The sequence below is a fragment of the Canis lupus genome, chromosome 8 (genome assembly GCF_011100685.1).
Source record: "Canis lupus familiaris isolate Mischka breed German Shepherd chromosome 8, alternate assembly UU_Cfam_GSD_1.0, whole genome shotgun sequence".
Classification (NCBI taxonomy): domain Eukaryota; kingdom Metazoa; phylum Chordata; class Mammalia; order Carnivora; family Canidae; genus Canis; species Canis lupus.
Genome location: NC_049229.1, coordinates 44,408,078 through 44,436,073, shown reverse-complemented (window position 1 = coordinate 44,436,073; position 27,996 = coordinate 44,408,078). Strand labels below are relative to the sequence as shown.

At 38.1% G+C, this 27,996-nt stretch overlaps 1 protein-coding gene across 2 annotated transcripts; it reads right to left on the bottom strand.

Moving 5' to 3' along the window:
- Positions 1-7: 7 nt before the first annotated feature.
- On the bottom strand, positions 8-27,996 carry LOC611720 (nucleoside diphosphate-linked moiety X motif 6-like). Of its 2 annotated transcripts, XR_005363482.1 has the most exons (4): positions 26,818-27,996; positions 5,589-5,643; positions 263-1,235; positions 8-167 (listed from the first exon to the last, which is right to left on the bottom strand). XR_005363482.1 is itself a non-coding variant. In XM_038545093.1 (3 exons), exons 1-3 carry the CDS (start codon positions 26,818-26,820, stop codon positions 841-843), a joined length of 453 nt encoding a protein of 150 aa, XP_038401021.1. In that variant the 5' UTR covers positions 26,821-27,996; the 3' UTR covers positions 9-840. The 2 variants fall into 2 exon arrangements, 1 of the variants encoding a protein (XP_038401021.1); XM_038545093.1 differs by having other exon boundaries at positions 9-1,235.

Below are 27,996 nucleotides of genomic sequence, written 5' to 3'. Positions count from 1 at the left end.
CCCCAAGAGGCTGTACTGCAAAAACGGGGGCTTCTTCCTGCGGATGCACCCCGAGGGCCGGGTGGACGGGGTCGGGGAGAAGAGCGATCCTCACGTCAAATTGCAACTTCAAGTAGAAGAGAGAGGCGTTGTGTCCGTCAGAGGAGTATGTGCAAATCGCTATCCTGCTACGAAGGAAGATGGAAGGTTACTGGCTTCTCAATGTGTTACCGACGAGTGCTTCTTTTTTGAACGATTGCAATCTAAGACCTACAATACTTACCGGTGAAGGAAATGCTCCAGTCGGTATGTGGCGCTGGAACGAACTGGGCAGTATAAACTTGGACCAAAAACAGGACCTGGGCAGAACGCTATACCTTTTCTTCCAATGTCTGCTAAGAGCTGATCTAAATGGCAGCATCTGATCTCATTTCACATGAAAGAAGACGTATATTTTAAAAATTTGTTAATGAAAGAAAAAAATGTGTACAGTTATCTGCTCGGTTTGGATAAATGGTCAGATAACCTTTTATCTAAGAGTAAATATTTAATCATTGCCTTACTAAAGAAAAGGTAACAAAAATGCCTGGAAAATGTATAGACTTCCACCTTTTATATTGCATTTGCCTTTATCTAGTAAAGCTTACTTAGAGCTACACTCTCTTCCTTACATTTGCTTCATTTGAAAAGAGGCTTTTAAAATTTGCACATTTTCTTCAAGTAAGTTTTCTTCGTGTAAATTATACTCTGAGAAAATTAAAATCAGATATTTAGTTAACCCCAAATGTCCACTACTTTTTATAATATGGCACACATTATTCTGCACGTACTTAAGATTTTTTAAAATATGCAAATATGGATTTAATCCATTCCTGTCATAGTTCTGTAATTGTCTGTCAGTTCCTTGTGATAGAGTTTATAGAACAAGCCTGTGTAAACTGGAAGTTCTTCCGTGGTGAAATCAATCTTGTCAAACCCTTCTCTGTACCCATAGAGCAGCAGCCTAGCGACTCTGCTGGTGATGGGAGTTGTATTTTCAGTCTTGATCAGGTCATGGAGATCCATCCATTCACACCTTAAGCATTCATGCTGGCAAAAATTTATGGTGAATGAATATGGCTTTAAGCGACAGATGATATACATATCTGACTTCCCAAAAGCTCCAGGATTGGTGTGCTGTTGCCGAATGCTCAGGAGGGACTTGAACTCTGATTTTATACCAGTCTCTTCAAAAACTTCTCGAACTGCTGTGTCTCCTACATAAAAGATAGGAGTACAAATCAGTAAGGATCACATTTTGAGAATTTTAATCACCAAAGATTTTCAGATAAAGTAGCACTATCCAAAGGTTGAAAAGCAAAACTTCAACATAAACTCTTTGCCTTCTGGACATCCTGAAATACTAAAGTATTTTCTTACAACTATACATCTTAGAAGCTTTTGAAATAGCGAATATTTCTTTGGCTGCTATTTGTAGGCTTACCCACCTGGTATGTATATTTTGGGGGTCACATTTTAATCTCTTTTGACTCTATTTCCCAAAAGTTGAAAACACAGGTTCTTGCCGTTAACACTCTTACATATTTCTTCATTATTTCCTGTTTGTGATCATCCATCAAAACTGCCTAAATTTATACATATCAGTATTGAGAAAAATTGATTCATTCTTCCTCACAAAAGTCTGTAGAGCTGCAGAATGTACTGAGCTGTGAAAAGTTCAAAACCTTCCTGGTGATCTTGGGTGGGACTGTCAAGCCTCTAAAGTCATAGAAGAGTTTCATTTATAACCATTTTGTTATGGTCCCCTAATTATTCTGTCAGGGGAATCCCAGTAGTAATTTTTGGCATTCCCTTTCGTTTCTTGAGATTCCAAAGAACTATTTTATCAAAAGTGTCAAAAAAGAAAAGAAAAGCTTGCAATTTACAGAATTTTATAATACAACATGGATTTCACATTTTATAAGGTTGATTTTTCAATATTATGCAAATTTCTGGGACAGGATTTTGATCACCATTAATATTTCTGTGGTTGCTTTTTCTGAATCTCCAGAAGAACCCCCTAAATGGGCTTTCTCTAATTTTGTGATGCTTTGTCAGTGTCTCCTAAAGTGTTTATGAGAAACTCTTTAAAAAGCTGCCTTCTTTGCTAGGTTTGCTTAGAAGCTTCCCAATTTCACAATTGTCACAGGCATAGATTTTTGTTCAAACACCTCTATTCAGTGCTTCTATTTCCTTGTTTGTCAAATAGAAAATTATACTGGTGAAGAATAGGTAAGGAAGAAGAAATCAAGGGAAAACATCTCAATTTTCCTGTAGTTGGACTATTGCCTTGTCTTAACAATTGCCTACATAAGCTCATGTTTGTTTTCTAAGAAACAGCTATAGCAATATGCACAGGAAAAACAAAGTGTTCTAAAATGTAAGACATTTGTCCACCATTTTGAATTACATGCTGACTTCCCCTTGAGATTTTCCATAGATTAAACATGGTTTGAAATTACTGTTTTAAACTAAAAACATTTAAAAAAAGAATTTATGTGAATAAAAGGAGAATCTTCCTTAAGAAAGATAATCTTCAGCTGGGAATACAATAGATGTTTATTAAATTTGTTACAGGTTGTGTCACTAGTCTTAAGTGAAATCAGCAAATGACATTTACAATTTAACTATTGTTGAAATGTTTACTCTGTCAGCACTTTTAAAAAAATAACCATGGGGGTTCCGTTAAACTCTTACTACCACTAATCAAGAATTTGGCATTTCAGTCAGAATCTAGCCTTTTTTATATATCATGGAGGCACAGGACAGACTAGTGAGTGAATCTACCCTACTCAGCAGTCACTTGAGCTGTTGATTAGAAATCAGCACTGCCTGGGTAGTTTGATCAGTTTAACTTGAATCAACATATTATGGACTAGACTAAACATTGATTGGGTATATAAGTGCTTTTGCATCCAGGGTATGAGTGACTCCTTCCTCCTCAAAATGGAAATCTTTACTCCACAGCTTTTTTGCCATGAATTTAAATTTTGTTATCCAGATAAACTGCTTTATTCTGTTGTACCTTTATTTTAACATACTGTAAGCTCAAGTGAAATAACATTTACTATTTTATATGTTTAAGGAACATAGGAAAAACCAAGAAGTTTTCGTTTTTTTTGCTGACTGAGAGATATGTTTAAATATGTCACAGTATTTTTGTTTAGTTACAGGACAGTGGAATGGAGTTTATTTTGTTATTTCTAGTTTGTAATATTTAACAATAGGGTTAGGTTGAAATAAAATAGGAAAAACTGCAGAATGTGGATTTCCCTGGTGTTTCCCTCTGATTCTGGTGCACTGATGAGCTCTGAACAGACCCCCTGCTGCTTTCTGGTCCTTTGACCATGCAGGAGATTCTCTTCCTGTCGATGGTAATGATGATATTTTAGAAAGGCAATTTCTCTGTTTTTAACCTTGTAGATACTTTTGTACTATTACGGTATTATATTAAAGCCTGAAGATTGTATTCTATTTTGTATATGCCCTCCCTTAATATTTTAAGTGCTTCATTTACCTAGTATTATCAAAGAATGAAGGATTCCAAACAAACGTGTTTCCCAGTTAACTAGAGTTTACTACTCAAGAGCTAATAGGAATGTGTGCACATTTGTGATGGTTGTATTCCTAAAATATATACACTCCTAAATACAGAGTTTAAAGAAAATAATTTCAATACTTAGGTAATTTGGCTCATCCTCAAGGATAATCTGTTGTGTTGTAAGACAGAAATGCTCTAATATGGACATAGTCTCCAGAATTCTATTGTCAGTTATCATTTCTAGCTGCTTTCAGGGTTTTATCAGTTCTAAGGGAAAGCTTTAATTTACATACTCCTAAGCTATATGATGAATGCGAGCTGCTTTTCTTGTAACTCCTCATGGTTGAGGTATATATATGCTCTCTAGATAGGTAGGGTTGTTGTGTCAACCACAAATACTTAATTCAGAATTCACTACTTTTTCTGTTTGTTTTTGTTTTTTAATTTGGACTTGAAGTGTTCTGGAGTACACTTAAACCTAAAATCATGTATACTTGGCTTGAAAATGTGTTCTTCATTTGCATTTAAATATAAGTAAACCGAAAATTCACAAGATCCATAAAAACTCAAAAGGAAAAAGTCAATTCATTTGAGAAGGCAAGATGCAGAGGAGGAAGCTAACCATACTTCCTGTAGCCTAATTTTTGCCCACTATGGATTGGGTAAGGATGTAAGACATAAATTTAACTAGTTTACACACACTCTCATATATCACATAAGGATAGTATGAAATAATTAGGTGTTCCAAAATAAGTGGCCCCCTCTTTCACTACTTGCACCACCACAAAATCTGTTATTTCAACAGAAGACCTAAGCAATGGAATCGAAGCAGAAGATCCTTAAGTACCTAAAGGCCAAAATTTGCTATGGACATATCTCAGTGTAGTAAATTTACTTATGGTTTGTTAGGAGTTGGCTATTTACTGTTTATAGGGCATTTTCATCTGTGTAACATTTTTAAAAAATCATGTTTCAAATATATATACATTTTAAAATATTTATAAAGAACCTAGGAAGTTGCCTTTATATATAAATGTTGGCTAAGTAGGCGACATGCATATGGAGGAAAAAAATTATGGAGAAATAATACTGAGATCAAATGAGGCATCTTGATTTATTATGATAATGCAGACTGCATTTGACCCAGTCAAGGGTCAGGAATAGGTAGGAAAACTCTGTCTTTATTCTTTCTTCTATTTACTGTAAAATCAGTAACACATGAAGAGTTCTTAGCTTATTTCACATTTCCCTGTTTGAAATATTGAGCTCAGGAAGTTGTTTTAGGGAGTTCATTAAGACTTTCTTGTAGGAGACATTTTACTAAGTTTTGACTTCCTGACTATTTAAAATAAATAGTAGATAAAGAGGAGAATTAAGTCACTACTGCTCTATAGGTGACTTTATAAATACTTATTTTGAGGTTCATTTAAAAGTTACTGTTCATCCTTGTGGGGTGAAATGGTCAAGAATTTGTGTTTTCTTATAGTTTAATTCCAGTAACAATATTAGTCAAATCCAAAATAACCCTTGATTGCTAAAATTTTCTAATGTATATGCAAAGCTTTTTATTTCTTTTTAAAAATATTTTATTTATTTATTCACGAGACACACACACCCACAGAGAGAGAGAGAGAGAGAGACGCAGAGACACAGGTGGAGAGAGAAGCAGGCTGATGGGGGACTCCATCCCAGAATTCCAGAATCATGCCCTGGGCCAAAGGGAGGCGCTAAACCGCTGAGCCACACAGGGATCCCCAAAGCTTTTTATTTCAAACAAATTAACCTAGGAGCAATTCTAAACAGAATAGGTGTTGTGCTCCTAATGGTATTTTTTATACTAGTGGGGTAAGTTGTAATATTACAAGTTTTGCTGCTAATTTTGTAGTAGCTCTGAAGTAACCTCTCTGAAATTTCTCAGTATAAACCAGTTAAAAATTTTTAAATCTTATTTTCAGCTATAGAGCAAAAAAGTAAACACAAATTTCCTGAGCATATTCAAGCCAGTTAAAAATATGTAAGGTGTACACACCAATATCTTCTCCAGGCTCTGACAGGCCTCCTGGAAACTTCCATATATTTTTCAACTGCAATATAAAGTCAGGAAATAAAGTTAACATAGCTTCATTCACTAACACACACATGGAGACTGCACAAAATCCACCCATAATTGGTCAAGAGGCTGAGAATTTACTTTTTGGTAATTGCATGCAAATTTCTTTTACCTTCCTTTCACACTCCACCCTTTCTTCTTCTTGGGGGAAACTGGTAACTTAGTAAATATTTCCCTATTTTTTTCTTCAGGAAATAGAAGTGGTTTTGTTTGATTTATGTGATAAATTCTGTTTGAATGAAACAGTGGAGGGAAACATCTACTGAGTTTGTGTAATTTTTAAAATTTTGCTGCTAGTTAACTATTAACAGGGGAATCATACAGATGCTGCTATAAATAAGTAGAAAGTACAGTATAAATTTAATAACTAAAGTATGCTATTTTTAATTTTCACACTTATTTTTCTATATTGTATGTCTAATCAGATTTCTCTTGTTCTGTGTTAATGATTTTATGTACAAATCTAATTGCTTTTCATGGGTAGTATGAATAAATTTGATTAGTATAAGTTTGCATTGTTTTTTGTGTGTATCATTTCATTTTTTGGTGGACAGGGACACAGGCAGAGGGAGAAGCAGGCTCCGTGCAGGGAGCCTGATGTGGGACTCACGCCCTGAGCCGAAGGCAGTGCTAAACCGCTGAGGCACCGGGGCTGCCCTGGACTAACTTTTAGAGGCACATCCCTAGCACAGAGCTCAAGCATCCCTCTCAAGCGAAGCAGCTGAACAGAACAAGCTTCCCCCACTCAGGTTTTCCACCTAGTCACTGAGTTCCAAAAGGCTAAATTCAGCTGCCACCACTCAGAGGCAAATGGGGAGATAATATACCCTTAAAGTTCTTTGTTAGTAATCTAGCATGTAAGTAGGGATATTTACTGTTTTCTCCCGCTGGTTTTATGAATCTAGAGTTTAGGATTATTCATTCAATCAACAAATAATTGAATATTTTGTGCCAGGTAAATAGACCAAGAAACCCAGAGCTCATGGAAACAGATAATGGACAGATAATAACACAAAATGTAAGGTATATCAGACACTGATAGTTGCTTAAGAGAGAAACAGTAGAGGAAGATAGGAAATGTGGGGGTTGGGAGTAGGTGCTGTTTTTCATAGTGTACACAAAGAAGGCCTTAGGAATGAAGAAATGAGGAAGTAAGCCATGTGAATATCTGCTGGAAGAACATCCCAGGCAGAAGAAATAGCCAGTGGAGATGTCAAGTAAGAAGTTAAATGTACAAATCTTGAGTTTGAGAGAGAGTTCAAGCCAGGACATATAAATTTGGAGTGATCAGCCTGCATATGGTGTCTAAGCTGAGAAGCCAGTTGAGATCACCAAGAGAGTTAGTGTAGATGGAGAAAAAAGATGGTGTGAGAATTAAGCCCCAATGTTTATTTTTTTTTTTAATTTTTTTATTTATGATAGTCACACACAGAGAGAGAGAGAGAGAGGCGCAGAGACACAGGCAGAGGGAGAAGCAGGCTCCATGCACCGGGAGCCCGACGTGGGATTCGATCCCGGGTCTCCAGGATCGCGCCCTGGGCCAAAGGCAGGCGCTAAACCGCAGCGCCACCCAGGGATCCCAAGCCCCAATGTTTAAAGTTTGGGGTGATGAGGAGCAATCAGCAAAGGAAACAGGCAGATTGAATACTGCTGAAGGAGTAAAACCCAGAGAGAGTGGAAGCCAAATGAAGAAAGATTCAGTGATTGATACAATGAAATGCTGATAGATGAAGTAAGATACAGGCTGCAAACTGACCTGGTTATAGCAGTGGGAAAGTCATCGGTGAACTTGAAAAGGGCTATTTCAGCGTAGTAAGGACAAAATCTGGGTTTAAAAAAGCAGAGGAGATAAAGAGTCAGTGAGATCATTATTTCAAAGAGTTTTGTTATAAAGGGAAGCAGGGAAATGAAATCATAGGGAGAGAGGGGTAAATAGTAAAAACTATTTTAAAAGATGTATTTATGTGTTTGAGACACAGCACGAGTGGGAGAGGGTGAGAGAATCCCCAACAGACTCCATGCTGAGCACAGACCTTGATGTAGGGCTCAATCTCACAACCCTGAGATCATAACCCAAACCAAACTGAGAATCAGATGCTCAACCGACTATGCCACCCAGGTGCCCCAAAGCTATTTTTAAGATGGGAAAAATAGTAGCCTGTTTTTATGCTAATGGGAATGATCTATTAGAAATGAGAAAAATTAATGGTTTGGTGTGTGGAGAATTGCTGCAGTGATGTCTTTGAGTGGTTAAGTGAAGGTGGGATCCAGTGCACAAGTGGAAGGCTTGCCCTTAGACAGGAGTACAAACCATTTCTTCAGTGTAACAGGAGGGAATGCTGAGTATATGGATAGAACTACAGGTAGGCAGATAGATAGGGTGGTAAGAGCATGAAGACGTTCTCTTCTGATTGCTTGTATTTCCTCAGAGAAAATGGAAATAAGGTCGTTAGCTGAGAATGCAGATGTGAGCACAAAGTAGGTGTAGACACGGATTTAACCATGGTTGTAATTTTGCCACATGAAGACAAGACAGTGAGTATGAGGATGATAATGATGATAGATAAAAGGCAAGTGATGACATTAGGATGGAGTAGGGACAATAGAAAGTAGGAACAATAAGTTGCAGGAGGTTACATGAAGGATTGTTGGAGTTAAGGCACTAAAGAGAATAAGCTGGAAAGACAGGAGATGGTGATCAGGGGGTGGGATGCTTGGAAATGAGATTATAAAGGGATTAAAGTGATTGAAAACAACAGGGTCTAGTAGGATGTGTCCATGAAAGTAAGTGGCAGAGAAATGATATAGGCAAGATCTTTGAGAGAGATGAGTGAAGGAACTGACAGACCAGAATATCAGAAGGATTATCTATGTGAACATTTAAATCATCAAAAATTGTCAAGAGCGATGTTGAAGGAAGTAAGCAACAATTAACTAACAGTTAAAATTTCAAGGAATGAGAGAAAGGGACCTGGGATATGTGATTAGGGTGTGGGGGCATTGGGTAAAGACAGAAACAAGGAAACTAGCTGGTGCTATGGGCCTTATGGCATGCAGTTCAATGCAGGTGCTTTATTTTTAGGGTGGAGGAAGGAAGAATAATCTGAAAATAGCAACATGGAGCAAGTCATTTGCATCTTGACTTCTTTCCTCTTCATCTCTTTTATCTCCTATAATATATGCTTCCAGTTAGGTATTTTAGAGGCATATTGCTTCTTGGCTTTCTTTACTCCTAAACTTTTTTTTCTTATTTTGTTCACTTAGTGCCCTAGGGATCCAATGCTTAGGCCTGACTATACAGTAGAATCACCCGAAGAGATATTTGAACACTTAGACTATAAACAGGCCCTTTGAGCTTTACTGATTACATTGTTTTGGGATGGGGTCCAGGTATCTAGAGTCTTTGAAGTTCTCCAGGTGATTCTAGTGGACAGGCAAATTAGGAGCCACTGTCCTAGGGAAAAGTTTGAAAAGGTTTGAATCTTTGTAGATATCTGCATTGTTATGGAGAATGCTCCATGGTTTTCATTATATCCTTGAATATATTCCTGACTCAAGAAGATTAACACTAAGCCCCTTATTTTTCTAATGAGAAAACTTGAACCTCAATTTATTTTTTAAAAATCTTTTTCATTAGAGATGGAGATGAGAATTGGGAAAAGGGTGAAATCTGGAAAGAATGATACCAACTATGTAAAATGATGATGTCTTTTCCAAAACATCAGTAGGAATCTGAAACCTCCATGAGTGGAATCCATGAAGCTAGCCCACTACCCTGTGCACCCAAGATCATCTCTGTTTCTCTTCCTGCCCTCTAAAAATGTGATATGTATATGGGTGGCTGACTCTGGAGCTCCCTCACAGATGGTTTCTGTGTAGGAGTGGTGCATACGCTAGGCTCACTTAGTACCTGCGTTTTATGATGTGAAAACTGCACATCCATCATATGATCATCACCTCAAATTGTATAATTTTTTCCTCACAAAGTGTAAAAAAGAGGTTTCAGAGTATGCATTCAACTTCTGCTGGGCTTCTAAAGGAGCAAGATGGGTCAAGAATGAGGTTTCAAAATTGGGGAGCTCAGGAGGCAGAGGCCCTTTCAGGCTGTGATGGCTGCCACTATACTTCACTTACTGTGTCCACACCCTTGTTCCTTCCCTGCTGCAGTAGGGCCAGCTGCCAGTGCACTCAGTTTTGTGAATTTACTCACGTATTAAAATGTTTGCCAATGTGAACTCAGTGGTTCTGGTTCCTTCATCACAGACCTTAATCCTCTGATAGGGAAGATAGAAATGTCTTGGAATCATGTACTTTAATTATAACCATCATTTTTACTTAGCCATCTTTTATCTATTCAGTTAGGATCCTGAGGTGCTCAAACTAAGCTATGACATTTCTCAGCAGTCAGCACAAAGATAATAGGGAACGGTTTAGAACTTGTTAGACAAGATAGATTCTAGTGAAAGCAGCAGCCAGGAGAAATTACTGAATATATTTGCCTTGGCTATGAAATTGCCTATCTCTAGCCTAGTGAGTATTAACACTTGCTTGCCTCTGCACATATGAAGGAGAAAAGATTGGCAAATAGAACATGTCCACAGATGCACTGGGTGAAAGTGCAAATGGCTTCTCCTTTGTCTCTTATTCTCTCCCTTTCTTCCTACCATTGACCATCATTTCCCCTTTTTTCTTTCTGCTTATAGTCCTCTACACCGACCTCACACGCACACTTGACTTCCACACCCACATGTCATCCACTGACTCATGCTCTCATAGTCACCCACACTGTGGTGCTCACTGTGTGCTTCTTTCATGTCCATTTCTGTCCAGAAGCCTCAGCTTTTCAGCTTTTGCCTGATTCTCAATAGTAGTAGTCTACAGGTCTGCAGGCCTTTGGAGTCCAAAATGCCTAAACCAACCATGGGTTGTTAACTTGTGACTCTCCTCACTACTCCATAGTATTTGGGTCAACTTTTGGAGGAACCTGTGATAACACACATAAATCTAATGAATTCAGCACAAGACCTCTGGAGTGGAGGTTGAAAATTAGCAGCTCTTATGTGATTCTGGTCAGTGTTGTCTTCATCCTACACGGAATCTTAAAAATACCCTTGGGGCCATGTTATCTTTTTTTTTTTTTTAATTCATGAGAGACACAGAGAGAAAGAGAGGCAGAGACATAGGCAGAGGGAGAAGCAGGCTCCATGCAAGGAACCTGATGTGGTACTCCATCCCAGGACCCCAGGATCATGACCTGAACTGAAGGCAGACTCTTAACTGCTGAGCCACCCAGGCATCCCAGGGCCATGTTATCTTTAACAAAAATATTGAGTCAACATTTAAAGTTAGGAGATATTACAACTTTTATGTAACATTGAGTCTGCATTCCCACCAGGCAATTGTCAGTTAGAGTTGATTCACTCCTGTGCCCCTTTATATAGGTTTAAATTTGCCAGTTTCCCACAGTCCCCACTACCCTTCATCCATCCCAACTTCCTGCCTTTTCATTTATTTATGGTACTTGTCTGGCTCAGGGAGGCATTTGTGCTGGACATATTCTCTATAGCTAGCACAAATGGAATCCAACCCAGCTGGGCAAGAACCCAAACTCCAAAAGATAAACTACCCTGGTGGTTGTGAAAAGCCAAAAGGAAGAGCTGTCTCCTGGCTCTTTGATGTAATAGAAAGATCATCTGCTTTGGGAACAAATATGTCTAAGTTCAACTACTTGCTAACAGTTTAACTTTGGGTGATTCATTTATCTACTACAAACTTAATTTCTCATTTTTATCAAATAGAGTTATTAATGGAGACATTGCTATAAAATAATGTATTTAATAAAATACCTAACACAGTAAATGCTAGCTGCTATATATACTTCCCCTCTCCTTTCTGGCCATATGCATTCTTGAGTACTAATGAGTACACATGCACAGTACTGATGAAAATGTCAGCAGGAGAGAAAGGATGATGTCAGCAATACTGGGCAATAATGATGAAGCCAAACAAGCTCAATGGTATTCCTAAGATTTTGGGGTGCCCCAGAGAGCTAGATGGGCAGAAGCTCTTGCCATAGTGCCTACAAGAAGGACCTGAAAATTCATCAAATGTTTTGCATCTCTGCTATGCCGATAGGCCAGAAGAGAGATCCCAGGGATCTATACTAGAGCAATCATAGTAGAGAAGGAAAGAATGGACAAAAACTTAAGAATTAAAAATGATTGATATGTAAGGATTATGTTGATTTTATACTCTGTCAACTTTGCTTAGTTGGAATTGCATTTTTCATAATTTCCTTCTCTGTGTGGATCAAGGGTGACCACATAAGGCATTTGGCCATGATTTGGAAGGTGGAAGTAAAACAGCAGCCATCATGTTGTCACTGACCTGCTGACTCACCTAGGCAGCGCCAAGACCACATCTTGTCTAGCTGTTACCCATCTCTTCCTTCAACCTCTCCAAATACTGGGCTGACACATGAACAGTTCTCAGATTTGTGGTAGCAGCTTTTCCGCTGGTCATCAGGATTAGGTACAGTGAGAGAGACATGAACTCCAGTGTTTCCTTTTAGGTTCTAGTTTATTCTTTGATTCTAATTTTTTCTCACCATTTTCCACAAATGTCCATCTTTCCTTCCTAACTGCCAGCCCTCCTGACCAAGAGTGACCCAGACTTATCATAAGATAGTTTGCTGGGATTCACAGAGGCAGTTGCCACAAAGAGCCAACAACCTTCCACAGACTTCAACATCAGCTTTCTTCATCTTTCCACTCGAGCAACTGGTTAGTGATTTTTCTCTGATCCTTTCAGACCTTTATTTCCCTAGATTCTCCAATAATTGTATGAGGTCTAATTTCTACAATGAATTCCTTAGTCTTTAATGTCCACAGTGGTTCTGATTCTTAAATGGAACCCTGATCAGTATGGGGAATAAGGGAAGGAAATGATGGAAGGTTTCCGGGCCACTGGTTTGGAGATGAACTAGATGGATGTATATGAAGAATATAAAAAAGACAGCTAAAGACATATATCTAAAGTTCTTGAAAAGACCCCCTGTCCAAAGGCTCTCAAAAGCATGGAAGAAGCACTGAATTAATCTAGAGAACTCAGATATCTAGGGAAGTTCTTATTCTCAATGCAGGACTCTCTTCTTTCTTTCTCTTTTTTCTTTCTTTCTTTCTTTCTTTCTTTCTTTCTTTCTTTTTCTTTCTTTCTTTTCTTTTCTTTCTTTCTTTTCTTTCTTCTTTCTTTCTTTCTCTCTCTTTCTTTCTTTCTTTCTTTCTTTCTTTCTTTTCTTTCTTTCTTTCCTTCCTTCCTTCCTTCCTTCTTTCAGATTTTATTTATTTATTTATTTATTTATTTATTTATTTATTTATTTATTTGACAGAGACAGAGAGAGCACAAGTAGGGGGAACAGTAAAGGGAGATGGAGAAGTAGGCTCCTTGCTGAGCGGGGAGCCCGATGCAGGGCTGGATCCCAGACGCTAAACCAACTAAGCCACTCAGATGCTCCCAGAACTCACTTTCTTTCCTTCTTTTAAAAAAGATTTTGTTTATTTATTCATGAGAGACAGAGAGAGGCAGAGACATAATCAGAGGGAGAAGCAGGCTCCCTGTGAGGAGCCTGTTGTGGGACTCTATCCCATGATCCCAGGATCACAACCAGAGCCAAAAGCATACACTCAGCCACTGAGCCACCCAGGTGTCCCAGCGGGGACTTTCATTAAGACTTCCATCTCTAAGTCACAGCTTCATCCACTTTACTACTCTGGCTGTGCATACTCTAGGGATAAATCTGTCTTTGGATGTATCAGGTACTATCCTCAGAGAAGTCATGGCCATAAGTATTTTATCCGAGATCTTCACTTCTTTTTGTTGTTGTTGTTGTAATATCACTTTCTAATATTTTATAATTTACTAATACGCTATGTTTATTGTTTATTTTCTGTATCTCCCACTAGAATGTAAGCTCCACAGGGCAAGTCTTGGCTCTCTGTACTTTAATGCAAATAAAATACCTAGACTGTGGTCCTAACTGTGGCACATAGTAAGGACCCCTAAAATAGTTGTGGAGTTAAACATAGTGAGATTCAGCAATTGCAGTATAACGGGCTCTATTATATGTACTCAGAATCAGAAACAAATGTGCAAAAGATATGAAAAAACTTAGTTGTAGAAGGTATTGGTCATATGGGACATGATATAATCAGTTAATGTGCTTACAGCTTTTGGGTCCAGACATGATGAATGTTATTCAATGCACACCAGTACTGCAGCCACCTTTTGTCCTAACAATGATAGAAGCAGCGATCTCAAAATATGAGAAGAGGCAAACAAAGCATGATTTAGAAGGGATACTCAAGTACTAGCATCTGAAATAATTTACCCTTTGTGTAACATTTCAGGATGCAGAATTTCCAAGAATTGAGATATTTTAGACTTTAGTAGCTATTGCAGGCTTCCAACCTGGTAGATACTATTGTATGAAGTATTTTTTGTGCTTTCACTCATTTTATCCTTTCACAAGCCAGCAAATAGATCTTATCATTCTGCAAATTAGGAAACTGAGATACAGAAATGCTATCTAACATCCTCAGTGTCAACCAGATAGGTAAATGAACTTGCTTGTAACAGGCTACATCCTAAGACTTGTTTCTTTGGTAAACATCTAAAAAAATTGCAGAGAATTTTTGTTTTCATATTTGTAGTTGCAACCTGGATAATCTCACTCTCTTGCCCACTCTTTCCTTCTAAAAGAGGATTCTTTGCTTTTGAGGATAGTTCTTGAGCTCTTCTTTTTGTTGTATGGAATGCAAATACTGTGAGAATAGAAAAGCTGAAAAAACAGAGGTTAATATAGATCCACATAATAAAACTCTGACCAATGAAGAGAGTGGCAAAAGCCTACCTTGCTTGAATTTATGGCTCAGTTTTTTGGAAGATCTTAAAGACAAATTTTGGAGCTAAGTTGGTATCAAGGCAATATGGAGGATCAGATGGGAAGTTCCTGTGGCCAAGTTCAAAAAGGGTGTTGCCTGTGTTCTCCTCTAGGATTTTGATGGAATCTTGTCTCACATTTAGATCTTTCACCCATTTTGAGTTTATCTTTGTGTATGGTGCAAGGGAGTGGTCTAGTTTCATTCTTCTGCATGTGGTTGTCCAATTTTCCCAGCACCATTTATTGAAGAGGCTGTCTTTCTTCCAATAGATAGTCTTTCCTCCTTTATCGAATATTAGTTGACCATAAAGTTCAGGGTCCACTTCTGGGTTCTCTATTCTGTTCCATTGATCTATGTGTCTGTTTTTGTGCCAGTACCACACTGTCTTGATGACCACAGCTTTGTAGTACAACCTGAAATCTGGCATTGTGATGCCCCCAGCTATGGTTTTCTTTTTTAAAATTCCCCTGGCTATTCGGGGTCTTTTCTGATTCCACACAAATCTTAAAATAATTTGTTCCAACTCTCTGAAGAAAGTCCATGGTATTTTGATAGGGATTGCATTAAACGTGTAAATTGCCCTGGGTAACATTGACATTTTCACAATATTAATTCTGCCAATCCATGAGCATGGAATATTTTTCCGTCTCTTTGGGTCTTCCTCAATTTCTTTCAGAAGTGTTCTATAGTTTTTAGGGTATAGATCCTTTACCTCTTTGGTTAGGTTTATTCCTAGGTATCTCATGCTTTTGGGTGCAATTGTAAATGAGATGGACTCCCTAATTTCTCATTCTTCAATCTCATTGTTAGTGTATAGAAATGCCACTGACTTATTTGCATTGATTTTGTATCCTGCCACGCTGCCAAATTTCTGTATGAGTTCTAGCAATCTTGGGGGGGAGGCCTTTGGGTTTTCCATGTAGAGTATCATGTCATCGGCAAAGAGGGAGAGTTTGACTTCTTCTTTGCCAATTTGAATGCCTTTAATGTCTTTTTGTTGCCTGATTGCTGAGGCTAGGACTTCCAATACTATGTTGAATAGCAGTGGTGAGAGTGGACATCCCTGTCTTGTTCCTGATCTTAGGGGAAAGGCTCCCAGTGCTTCCCCATGGAGAATGATATTTGCTGTGGGCTTTTCGTAGATGGCTTTTAAGATGTTGAGGAATGTTCCCTCTATCCCTACACTCTGAAGAGTTTCAATCAGGAATGGATGCTGTATCTTGTCAAATGCTTTCTCTGCATCTAATGAGAGGATCATATGGTTCTTGGTTTTTCTCTTGCTGATATGATGAATCACATTGATTGTTTTACGAGTGTTGAACCAGCCTTGCGTCCCAGGGATAAATCCTACTTGGTCATGGTGAATAATTTTCTTAATGTACTTTTGGATCCTATTGGCTAGTATCTTGTTGAGAATTTTTGCATCCATGTTCATCAGGGATATTGGTCCTTAATCTCCTTTTTGGTGGGGTCTTTGTCTGGTTTTGGAATTAAGGTGATGCTGGCCTCATAGAACGAATTTGGAAGTACTCCATCTCTTTCTATCTTTCCAAACAGCTTTAGTAGAATAGGTATGGTTTCTTCTTTAAACCTTTGATAGAATTCCCCTGGGAAGCCATCTGGCCCTGGACTTTTGTGTCTTGGGAGGTTTTTGATGATTGCTTCAATTTCCTCCCTTGTATTGGCCTATTCCGGTTTTCTATTTCTTCCTGTTCCAGTTTTGGTAGTTTGTGGCTTTCCAGAAATGCGTCCAATTCTTCTAGATGGCCTAATTTGTTGGCATATAGCTGTTCATAATATGTTTTTAAAGTTATTTGTATTTCCTTGGTGTTGGTAGTGATCTCTCCTTTTTCATTCATGATTTTATTAATTTGAGTCTTCTCTCTCTTCTTTTTAATAAGGCTGGCTAATGGTTTATCTATCTTATTAATTCTTTCAAAGAACCAACTCCTGGTTTTGTTGATCTGTTCCACAATTCTTCTGGTCTTGATTTTGTTGAGTTCTGCGCGAATCTTTATTAACTCTCTTCTTCTCCTGGGTGTAGGATCTATTTGCTGTTTTTTCTCTAGCTCCTTTATGTGTAAAGTTAGCTTTTGTATTTGAGTTCTTTCCAGTTTTTGGATGGATGCTTCTATTGCGATGTATTTCCCCCTCAGGACTGCTTTTGCTGCATCCCAAAGATTTTGAACAGTTGTATCTTCATTCTCATTGGTTTCCATGAATCTTTTTAATTCTTCCTTAATTTCCTGGTTGACCCTTTCATCTTTTAGCAGGATGGTCCTTAACTTCCACGTGTTTGAAGTCCTTCCAAACTTCTTGTTGTGATTTAGTTCTAATTTAAGGCATTATGGTCTGAGAATATGCAGGGGACGATCCCAATCTTTTGGTATTGATTCAGACCCGATTCGTGACCCAGTATGTGGTCTATTCTGGAGAAAGTTCCATGTGCACTTGAGAAGAATGTGTATTCAGTTGAGTTTGGATGTAAAGTTCTGTAGATATCTGTGAAATCCATCTGGTCCAGTGTATCATTTAAAGCTCTTGTTTCTTTGGAGATGTTTAGAAGACCTATCAAGTGTAGAAAGCGCTAGATTGAAGTCACCAAGTATAAGTGTATTATTATCTATGTCTTAACTTTGGTTATTAATTGATTGATATATTTGGCAGCTCCCACATTCGGGGCATATATATTGAGGATTGTTAAGTCCTCTTGTTGGATAGATCCTTTAAGTATGATATAGTGTCCCTCTTCATCTCTCACTACAGTCTTTGGGGTAAATTTTAGTTTATCTGATATAAGGATTGCTACCCCTGCTTTCTTTTGAGGACCATTTGAATGGTAAATGGTTCTCCAACCTTTTATTTTCAGGCTGTAGGTGTCCTTGTGTCTAAAATGAGTCTCTTGTAGACAGCAAATAGATGGGTCCTGCTTTTTTATCCAGTCTGAAACCCTGCGCCTTTTGATGGGGTCATTAAGCCCGTTCACGTTCAGAGTTACTATTGAGAGATATGAGTTTAGTGTCATCATGATATCTATTCAGTCCCTGTTTTTGTGGATTGTTCCACTGGACTTCTTCTTAACGGGGAATTTTAAGAGTCCCCCTTAAAATTTCTTGCAGAGCTGGTTTGGAGGTCACATATTCTTTCATTTTGTGCCTGTCTTGGAAGCTCTTTATCTCTCCTTCCATTCTGAATGAGAGCCTTGCTGGATAAAGTAGTCTTGGTTGCATGTTTTTCTCATTTAGGACCCCGAATATATCCTGCCAGCCCTTTCTGGCCTGCCAGGTCTCTGTGGAGAGGTCTGCTGTTACCCAAATACTCCTCTCCATAAAAGTAAGGGATTTCTTGTCTCGTGCTGCTTTAAGGATCTTCTCTTTATCTTTGGAATTTGCAAGCTTCACTATTAAATGTCGAGGTGTTGAACGGTTTTTATTGATTTTTTGGGGGGGGGAATCTCTCTATTTCCTGGATCTGAATGCCTGTTTCCCTTCCCAGATTAGGAAAGTTTTCAGCTATGATTTGTTCAAATACATATCCTGGACCTCTGTCCTTTTTGGCGCCCTCAGGAACCCCAATTAAGCATAGGTTTTTCTTCCTCAGGCTGTCATTTATTTCCCTTAATCTATCCTCATGGTCTTTTAATTGTTTGTCTGTTTTTTCCTCGGTTTCCCTCTTTGCCATCAAGTTGTCTTCTATGTCACTCACTCGTTCTTCCACCTCGTTAACCCTCGTCGTTAGGACTTCTAGTTCGGATTGCATCTCATTCAATTGATTTTTAATTTCTGCCTGATTAGCTCTAAATTCTGCAGTCATGAAGTCCCTTGAGTCCTTTATACTTTTTTCTAGAGCCACCAGTAGCTGTATAATAGTGCTTCTGAATTGGCTTTCTGACAGTGAATTGTAATACAAATTTTGTAAGTCTGTGGGCGAGAGGACTGTTTCTGATTCTTTCTTTTGAGATGAGGTTTTCCTTCTAGTCATTTTGCTCAGTGCGGAATGGCCAAAAACAAGTTGTATTGGGAAAAGGAGAAAAAGAGAGGAGAGAAAGAAGGAAAGAAAAGAGAAAAGGAAAAAAGGAAGAAAAAAAGAAAAAAGAGAGAAGAAAAAGAGAAAGAAAAAAAAGGGTGGGGGAAGCAAACAGAAATCAAAAAGCAAAGCAAAACAAAACAAAACAAAACAACACGGGGGAGTATCTTCTGATTCTGTATACTTTAAGTCCCTTGACTTCCCCTGGAACTTGTCCATCTAGCTGGTCTTCTGGGTGAGGGGCCTGTTGTGCTAATTTTCAGGTGTTAGCACTTGGGGGAGCTGCTCAGCCCCCTGCCTGGTGCAGGGCTCAGTGGGGGTTGTTTACCCCGTGAGGCCCCAGGAGGAACAACCCCAGTGGCGGCGGCCAGCTCTGGAGCCCTGGATTCAGCTCCTGCAGTAACTACAGAGCTCTCGGTCTGCAGGGGCCTGGATGCTCCGCCGCGGGGCCGCTGATCTGCTCAGCTCGGGGCAGGAGCGTCCTTGCTGTCCTGGGCCCTCCTGGCCTCTACCTGTCCCGGGGGGAGGCCGGATCCTGGGCTGTGTCCCGGCGCCCTGGGCTCCCGGGCCTGAGCTGTTGGATTCGAGCTCCCGGCCCCGCAGCCCCCTCCGCCCGAGCCCCTCCGAGCTGCTCCGGGGTCCAGCCATGGGCGCTGCAGCCCTTTAGGGAGCTCGGCGCACTCTCCCCGGGGCGCAGGTGCCCTGTTAGTGCCCCCGGGAGCCTGAGGGCATCCCCGCCCTCCTGGGGTCCTGCTCCAACTCCCTGCAAGCGCCTTTCCCTCCAGGAAGTTTGGTGAAGCTCCTGCTTCTCCAGGTGGGGCTTTCCTGTCCTGGGGACACTCCCCCTTGGATGCCTTTTGTTTCTTTATTTCTTCCCCTTGATAGAAGCACGAACTCTTCTCACTGTAGCATTCCAGCTGTTCTCTCTTTAAATCTCAGGCCGAATTCGTAGATTTTCAGGATGATTTGAAGGTTATATAGGTAATTTGGTGGGGACAGGTGACTTGGGGACCCTACTCTTTCGCCATCTTGCCCCTCCCTCACTTCTTTCATTTCTGATTTTATTTATTTTAGTCTTTTTTTCTTTCTTAATGAGTCTAGCTAAAGGTTTATCAACTTGATTTATTTTCAAAAAAGTAACTTTTGTTTCATTAATTCTTTTCTATTTTTTTAAGTTTCTCTTTCATTTATTTCCACTCTAATCTGTATTACTTTCATCCTTTTACTAACTCTGGGCTATTTTTGTTATTCTAGTTCTTTTAGGTGTAACGTTAGATTGTCTATTTGAGATCTCTTATTTTTCTTGAGGTAGACTTATTTCACTATAAACTTTCATTTTAACTGCTTTTGCTGTGTCTCAAAGATTTTGAACCATTGTGTTTCCATTTTCATTTGACTCAAAGTATTATTAAAATTTCCTCTTTGATTTCATCCTTTATCCATTGGTTGTTTAGTCTCCACATGTTTGGTTTTTTTCTAGTTTTTTTGCTTGTAATTGATTCCTACTTTCGTATCATGGTCAGAAAAAAATGCTTAATATGTCTTCTTAAATTTACTGAGATTTTTTTGTGTGTGTCCTAACATATGATCTATCCTGTAAAATGTACCATGCGCACTTGCAAAGAATGTGTACTCTGTCTTCGGATGCAATGTTCTGTATATATTTGTTAAATCCATCTGTTCTAACATTTCATTCAATGCCACTTTTTCCTCATTGATTTTCTAACTGGATAATCTATCCATTGATGTAAGTGGGGTGCCCAAGTCCCCTACCATTATTTTATTACTGTCAATTTCTCCCTTTATATCTGTTCATTTTACTTTATATATTTAGGTGCTGCTATGTTGCATGCATTTGGATATTTACAATTATATCCTCTTGTTGGATTGATTCTTTTATCATTATGTAATGTCCTTCTTTGTCTATTATAGTCTTTGTTTTAAAGTCTATTTTGTCTGATCTAAGTATTGCTACCCCAGCTTTTTGTTTGCTTCCATTCACATGGATTATTCATTTCTATTCCCTCACTTTCATTCTGTATGTGACTTTGGGTCTGAAGTCAATCCCTTGTAGGCAGCAAAAGATGGGTCTCAATATTTTTCAATCCATTCAGTTATCCTATGTCTTCTGATTGGAGCATTTAGAACACCTAAATTTTAAAGGATTGCCATTTTGTTAATTACTTTCCAGGTTTTTTTTTTTTTGTAATTTTCCTCTCTTCCTTTCTTCTGTTACTCTTTCCTTGTGATTGATGAACTTTTAAAAAATTTTTTTAATTGGAGTTCAATTTGCCAACATATAGCATAACACCCAGTACTCATCCCGCTAAGTGTCCCTCTCAGTGCCCATCACTCAGTCACCCCAACCCCCTGCCCACCTCCCCTTCCACTACCCCTTGTTCATTTCCTAGAGTTAGGTGTCTCATGTTTTGTCACCTTCACTGATATTTTCACTCATTTTCTCTCCTTTCCCTTTATTCTCTTTCACTAATTTTTATATTCCCCAAATGAATGAGACCATATAATGTTTGTGCTTTTCCGATGGACTTCTTTCACTCAGCATAATACCCTCCAGGTCCATCCATGTCGAAGCAAATGGTGGGTATTTGTCATTTCTAATGGCTGAGTGAGATTCCATTGTATACATAGACCACATCTTCTTTTGATTGATGAACTTCTTTAGTGTTATGTTTGGATTCCTTTTTCTTTATTTTTTGTGAATCTATTATAGGTTTGTGGATAACATCCTAAGTATATAGCAATCTATATTAAGTTGATGGTCACTTAAGTTTGAACACATCCTAAAAGCACTACATTTACTTATTTCTTCAGTGTTTGACCTATATGATACCAAATTTTGCATCTTTTTATTTTGGAATCCCTTTACTGATTTTTTAGATACAATTGATTTTATTATTTTTTTCCTTTAACCTTCATACTAGCTTTATAAGTGACTGATCTGCTACCTTTACTATATGTTTGATTTTTTTTTAAAGATTTTACTTATTTATTTGACAGAAAGAGAGAGAGCACAGGTGGGGGAGTGGCAGGCAGATGGGGAGAGAGAAGCAGGCTTCTTGCCAAGCAGAGAGACCTCTAGAACAGCATCAAGAAGAATAACATTTGCATTATAGAGGTTCCAGAAAGAGAGAGAGCATGAGGCAGAAAACGTCTTTGAAATAATGACTGAAACTTTCTCTAACATAAGGAAGGAAAGAAACATCTAGGTCTGGGAATGCCATAGAGTCCCAGATTAGAGGAAGCCAAAATAAGCCCCATCAACACATTATAATTAAGATGTCAAAAGTTATATATAAAGAGAGAATGTTAAAAAGCAGCAAAAGCAAAATAAATTGTTACATACAAAGAAACCATATAAGGTCATCAGCAAACTTCTTAGAAGAACCTTTGCAAGCCAGAGAGGGTGGCATGGCATATTCAGACTTCTTAAAGGAAAAATTACCAATGAAGTGTGTTCTACTTGTCAAAGTATATTTAGATTTGGAGGAGAGATAAAGAGTATTCCAGATAAGCAAAAGCTAAAGGATTTCATTATAACTACATTAGCCTTAAAAAATATTACAGAAATTAAAAATTATTTAAGCTGAAGTGATATAACACTAATTAGTAGGAAAACATGAAAGTAAAAATCACGCTAGAAACTAAAAGGTAAATACATAGTAAAGGTAGTGAGTTAATCACTCATAATGATGCTAAGAAGGCTAAAAGACAAAGATAAGATTACAATAATCAGTTAAGGGATATACAAAATAAAAAGAAGTAAAAAGTTACATGAAAAACATAACATTTAGAGGAGAAGTCAAAATGTAGAGTTTTGAAATATGTTCTAATTTGAGTTTCTATCAACTTAAAATAGACTATTATCTATTGTTACCTCATGGTAACCAAGCAAAACTTTATAGTAAGAAAATCAGAAGGGAATCTAGATATAACATAAAGAAAGTTATCAAACCACAGGGAAGAGAGAGAAGAAAAAAAGACCAGAGTGAAACTAAAAACAATTAACAATATGTCAATGCATATATACCTATCAATAATTACTTTCAATATAAGAAGACTAAATTCTCTAATTAAGAATCATAGAGTGGCTGTAAAGCCATCTATATTCTAACTGTAAGAGGCTCACTTCAGAAGTAAGGACACACACAGACTGAAAGTATAGGGATGGAAAAATATATTCCATGAAAATGGAAAAGAAAAGAAAGTTGGTATACCTATACTCAGACAAAATAGACTTTAAACACTGTAACAAAAGACAAAGAGGGACACTAAATAATGATAAAGTGATCAATCCAGCAAGAAGATATAACATTTATAAATATATATACAGCCAACATAGGAACACCAAAATATATAAAGAAAATATTAACAGACTTAAGTGGATAAATTGACAGAAATGCAATAATAGTGGGTGATTTTATTGCTGCACTTACATCAATAGGTAGATCATCCAGACACAGAATCAGTATGGAAACACTGATCTTCAATGACTTAACAGGCCAGCTATGTACAGAAATTACTAAATGTAACAAGATACACATTCTGCTCAAGTGCACATTGAACATTTTTCAGGATAAAACACATATTAGGCCAAAAGCCAAATCTCAATAAATTCAAGAGGACTGAAACCATATAAAGCATTTTTCCTGACCACAGTGGTATGAAACAGGAAATCAATTAGAAAAAGATAAAAATCATAATCATCTCAACAGATGCAGACAAAACATTTGACAAAATTCAACATCCCCATTTATGATAAAAACTCCAATAAACTGGATATAGAGGGAACATACCTCCACATAATAAAGGCTATATATGACAGACCCACAGCTAGTATCATACTCAGCAGTGAAAAACTGAAATCTTTTCCTTTCAGACCAGGAGCAAGAAAAGGATGCCTACTATCCGCACTTTTATTCAACATAGTTTAGAAATCCTAGCCACAGCAATTAAGTAAGAAAAAGAAATAAAAGGCACCCAAATTGTTAAGGGAGAAGTAAAATTCACTATTTTCAGATGACATACTACATATAGACAATCCTAAAGAATCCACTGTAAAGCTAGTCAGCTACTAAATGAGCTCAATAAAGTCACAAGATACAAAATCATTATGGAAAAATCTGTTGCATTTTTATACACTAATCATCAAGTACCAGAAAGAGAGATCAAGAAAACAATCTCATTTATAATTGCATCAAAAAAAGAGAATACCAAAGAGAGAGAGAGAGAGAGAGAGAGAGAGAGAATGCCTAGGAATAAATTTAACCGAGGAGATGAAAGATCTGTATTCCTTTTTTTTAAGGATTTTATTTATTTATTTATTCATAAGATTCATAAGATACACAGGGAGAGAGAGAGAGAGAGAGAGATAGAGAGAAGCAGATACACAGGCAGAGGGAGAAGCAGGCTCCATACAGGGAGCCCGACGTGGGACTCGATCCTGGGTCTCCAGGATCATGCTCTGGCTGAAGGCGGCGCTAAACCGCTGAGCCACCCAGGCTGCCCAAAGATGTATTCTTAAAACTATAAAACACTGATGAAAAAAACTGAAGAAGAAAGAAAGAAATAGAAAGTTATTGTGTGCCAGTGGATTAGAAGAATCAATAGTATTAAAAAGTCCATACTACCCAAAGCAATCTACAGATTCAATGCAATCCCTATAAAAATTTTAATGATGTTTTTCACATGACTTGAACAAACAATATCAAATTTCTGTGGAATCACAAAAGACCTCAAATAGCCAAAACAACCTTGAGAGAGACAGACAAAACCAAAGGAATCACTCCCACCAATTTCAACCTATTTACAAAGTTATAGTAATTAAAATAGTGTGGTATTGGCATAAAAATAGACACATAGATCAATGGAACAGAATAGAGCCCAGAAGTAAACACACACATACATGGTGAATTGATGTATGACAAAGGAGACAAGAATGTGCAATAGAGAAAGGACAATGGCTTCAATAAATGGTGTTGGGAAAACTGGATAGCTACATTCAAAAGCATGAAATTGGGCCACTATATTACACTGTATGTAAAAATCAACTCAAAAAAGGGGTACCTGGGTGGCTTAAGTGTTAATCATCCCACTCCTGATTTCAGCTTAGGTCATGATCTCAGGGTCATGAGACCGAGTCCTGTATTGGGTTCCAAGCTCAGCAGGGTGTCTGCTTGAAATTGTCTTTCTTCCTCTCCCTCTGCCCTTCCCTGCCTCATGGGCATGCATTCTCTCTCTCTCTCTCTCTCTAAAAAATAAATAAATAAATAAAATTTTAAAAGAAAAAGATTCCCTCTCCCCCTCTACTCCTCCACCTCTCCCTGCTCAAGTTCTCTCTCTCTTAAAAAAAATCAACTCAAAATAGACTTGAATGTAAGACCTGAAATCATAAACTGCTAGGAAAAGACATAAGTGGTAAGTTCCTTGACATTGGTCTTAGCAATTTTTTTTTTATGTCTGTGGCTCCAATGGCAAGGGAAACAAAAGCAAAATTAAACATATGGAATATTTCTAACTAAACAGCTTCTGCACAGGAAAGAAGACCATCAACAAAATGAAAAAACAAACTACAGACTGGAAGGAAATATTTGCAAATATCTAATAAGGGGTTAAAATCCAAAATATAAACAGAACTCATATAATCTATTAACAAACAAAATAAACAATCATTAAAAATAGCCAAAGGATGTGAATAGACATTTTTTTAAAGACATGCAGGTGGCCTACAAGCACATGCAAAAATGCTCAACATTAATAATATCAGGAAAACGCATATCAAAACCACACTGAGATACACCTTACACCTAATAATGGCTATTATGAAAAAGACAAAAAACACGTGTTGACAAGAATGCGGAACTCTTGCATGCTGTACATAGAAACATAAATTGATATAGCTATTATGGAAAGCAGTATGAAGGCTCCTCAAAAATTAAAAATATTGGCACATCTGGGTGGCTCAGTAAGTTTACAGATTGATCAGCTTGGGTCATGATCTGAGGATTTGAGCCTCACATCATGCTCTGCAGTCAGCATGGAGTCTTCTGGAGATTCTCTTCCAATCCCTCTCCCTCCACTCGATTGAGCTTTCTCATTCTTTCAAATAAAGAAATAGATAAATAGATAAAATCTTTTTAATAAATTAAAAACAGAGGGATCCCTGGGTGGCGCAGCGGTTTGGCGCCTGCCTTTGGCCCAGGGCGCGATCCTGGAGACCGGGGATCGAATCCCACGTCGGGCTCCCAGTGCATGGAGCCTGCTTCTCCCTCTGCCTGTGTCTCTGCCTCTCTCTCTCTCTCTGTGACTATCATAAATAAATAAAAAATTTTAAAAAAATACCCTCCAGTTTCATCAAGGTTGAAGCAAATTGTGGGTATTTGTTGTTAAAAAAAAAAAAAAAAAAAAAAAAAACAGAGCAATCATATAACCAGAAATTCCACTTCTGGGTGTTTTAATCCAAAGAAAACAAAAACATACTTTTAAAAGGTATGTACACCCTTATGTTTGTTGCAGGATTATTTACAATAACCAAGATATGAAAACAACCTCAAAGTCCACCCATGGATGGAATGGATAAGGAAGATGTGGCACGTATATAAAATGGAATACTACTCAGCGATAAAAAACAATGAAATTTTGCAACAGTATGGATAGACCTTGAGGCTGAGTAAGTCAGATGAGACAATTCTTCATGATTTCACTTACAAGTTGAATCTCAAAAACAAAACAAACAAACGAACAAATCAAAACACAGACTCCTAGATGCAGAGAAAAGATTAGTCCTTGCAAAAGGGGAGGGGTTGGGGGAAAGGCAAAATGAGTGAAGAGGATTAACAGCTACAAAGAAACATTATAAATAAATCACAGGGATGTAATGTACAACATGGGCAATACAGTCAATAATATTGAAATAAATTTGTACAGTGATAGATGCTTACAAGGCTTATTGTGGTGACAATACTGCAATGTATATTACGTTAAGTTGTTGTATGCCTGAAACAAATAAAATGTTGTATGTTAATTATTCTTCAATGAAAAATATTAACTTTTTTTGAGGTATACATAGCATACAATAATATACCTAGATTTTAAGGTAGAGATTGATGACTTTTGATGTGTAAACACTATGAATTTAACTTCTTTTAGTCACTATACTAAAATACCATAGACTGGCTGGCTTCTTTCTCACTGTTGTGGAAACAGGAAGGTCAAGATCAAGTCACCAGCTTGGCAGATTCATTGTCTAGTGAGAGCCGCTTCTTGCTTCAGAGATGGTACCTCTGGCTGAAAACCCACATGCAGGAGAGGCAAGAGATCTCTCTATGGCACCTTTTGTCAAGACAATAATCCCATTCCTGAGGGCTCCACCCTCATGACACGATCACCTTGCACAGGCTCCACCTCCTGATACCACCAACCTGGGGCTTGGCATTTCAACCTCTGAATTTTGCAGGGCCACAAACATTCACTCCACAGCACACCCTCATCAATATACATAAATTTCCTGTCACTTTTCCTTCGGAAAGTTCCCTCCATTCCTCCACTGCCACATCAGGAAACTACAGATTTAAATTCTAGTCTCATAAACTAAGCCCATTTTAGACTATACCAGATTTCATCCAAATTAAAACCTACATTAGGTTCGTTTGGTCTAACTCTTTCTGTCATCACAATACCTTGGAGATAAATCCTTATTCCTACATGATCAGAAGTTAGTTCTGATTTAGAAGGGATTATCTCACTGGGATTAAGCCAGTTTTGTTTACTGACTCATCTGTTAAATTCCGGCTGTTTATTCCCAGGTTGTAGAATAAATTCATGAATTATACTGAACATTCATACACTAAGTATTCATGGGTAATTCCCTAGGGCAGGATCGCTTGATTGCAGGGCAGTATAACTTTATAAGAAACGTCTATTATACATGCTAAATTCTCTACTCATGACCTCCATTTACAATTTCTTTCCTAAATCATCGCCAAGTGCACTCAAGTGTTGTAAAGTGTGAGGGAATCTAATTCTCTCCTCAACATTATTTGAAGACGCTCCCACTGTCCTCTCCAACCTCCGTGTTAATTATGTGTCGATCGCTTATGCCATTTAGTTTGAGAAAGAGAAGCCCTTCCCTCACTGAACTTCCACCAAGTGCACTGATTCTTCCCGTGTGCCTTCTCCAAGAGACCGTGGGACCTTTTGGCCCAGGGACACACTACACACTACTATTCCCAGTGCCTCCCATCTTTTCTCTTCTCTAGGTCCCCTGTGCTCAGACACCCAGCTCACTGAGCACAGCCTCCCCTACTGAGCACATCATTATTATGTAACAGCTTCTCTGCCTCCCC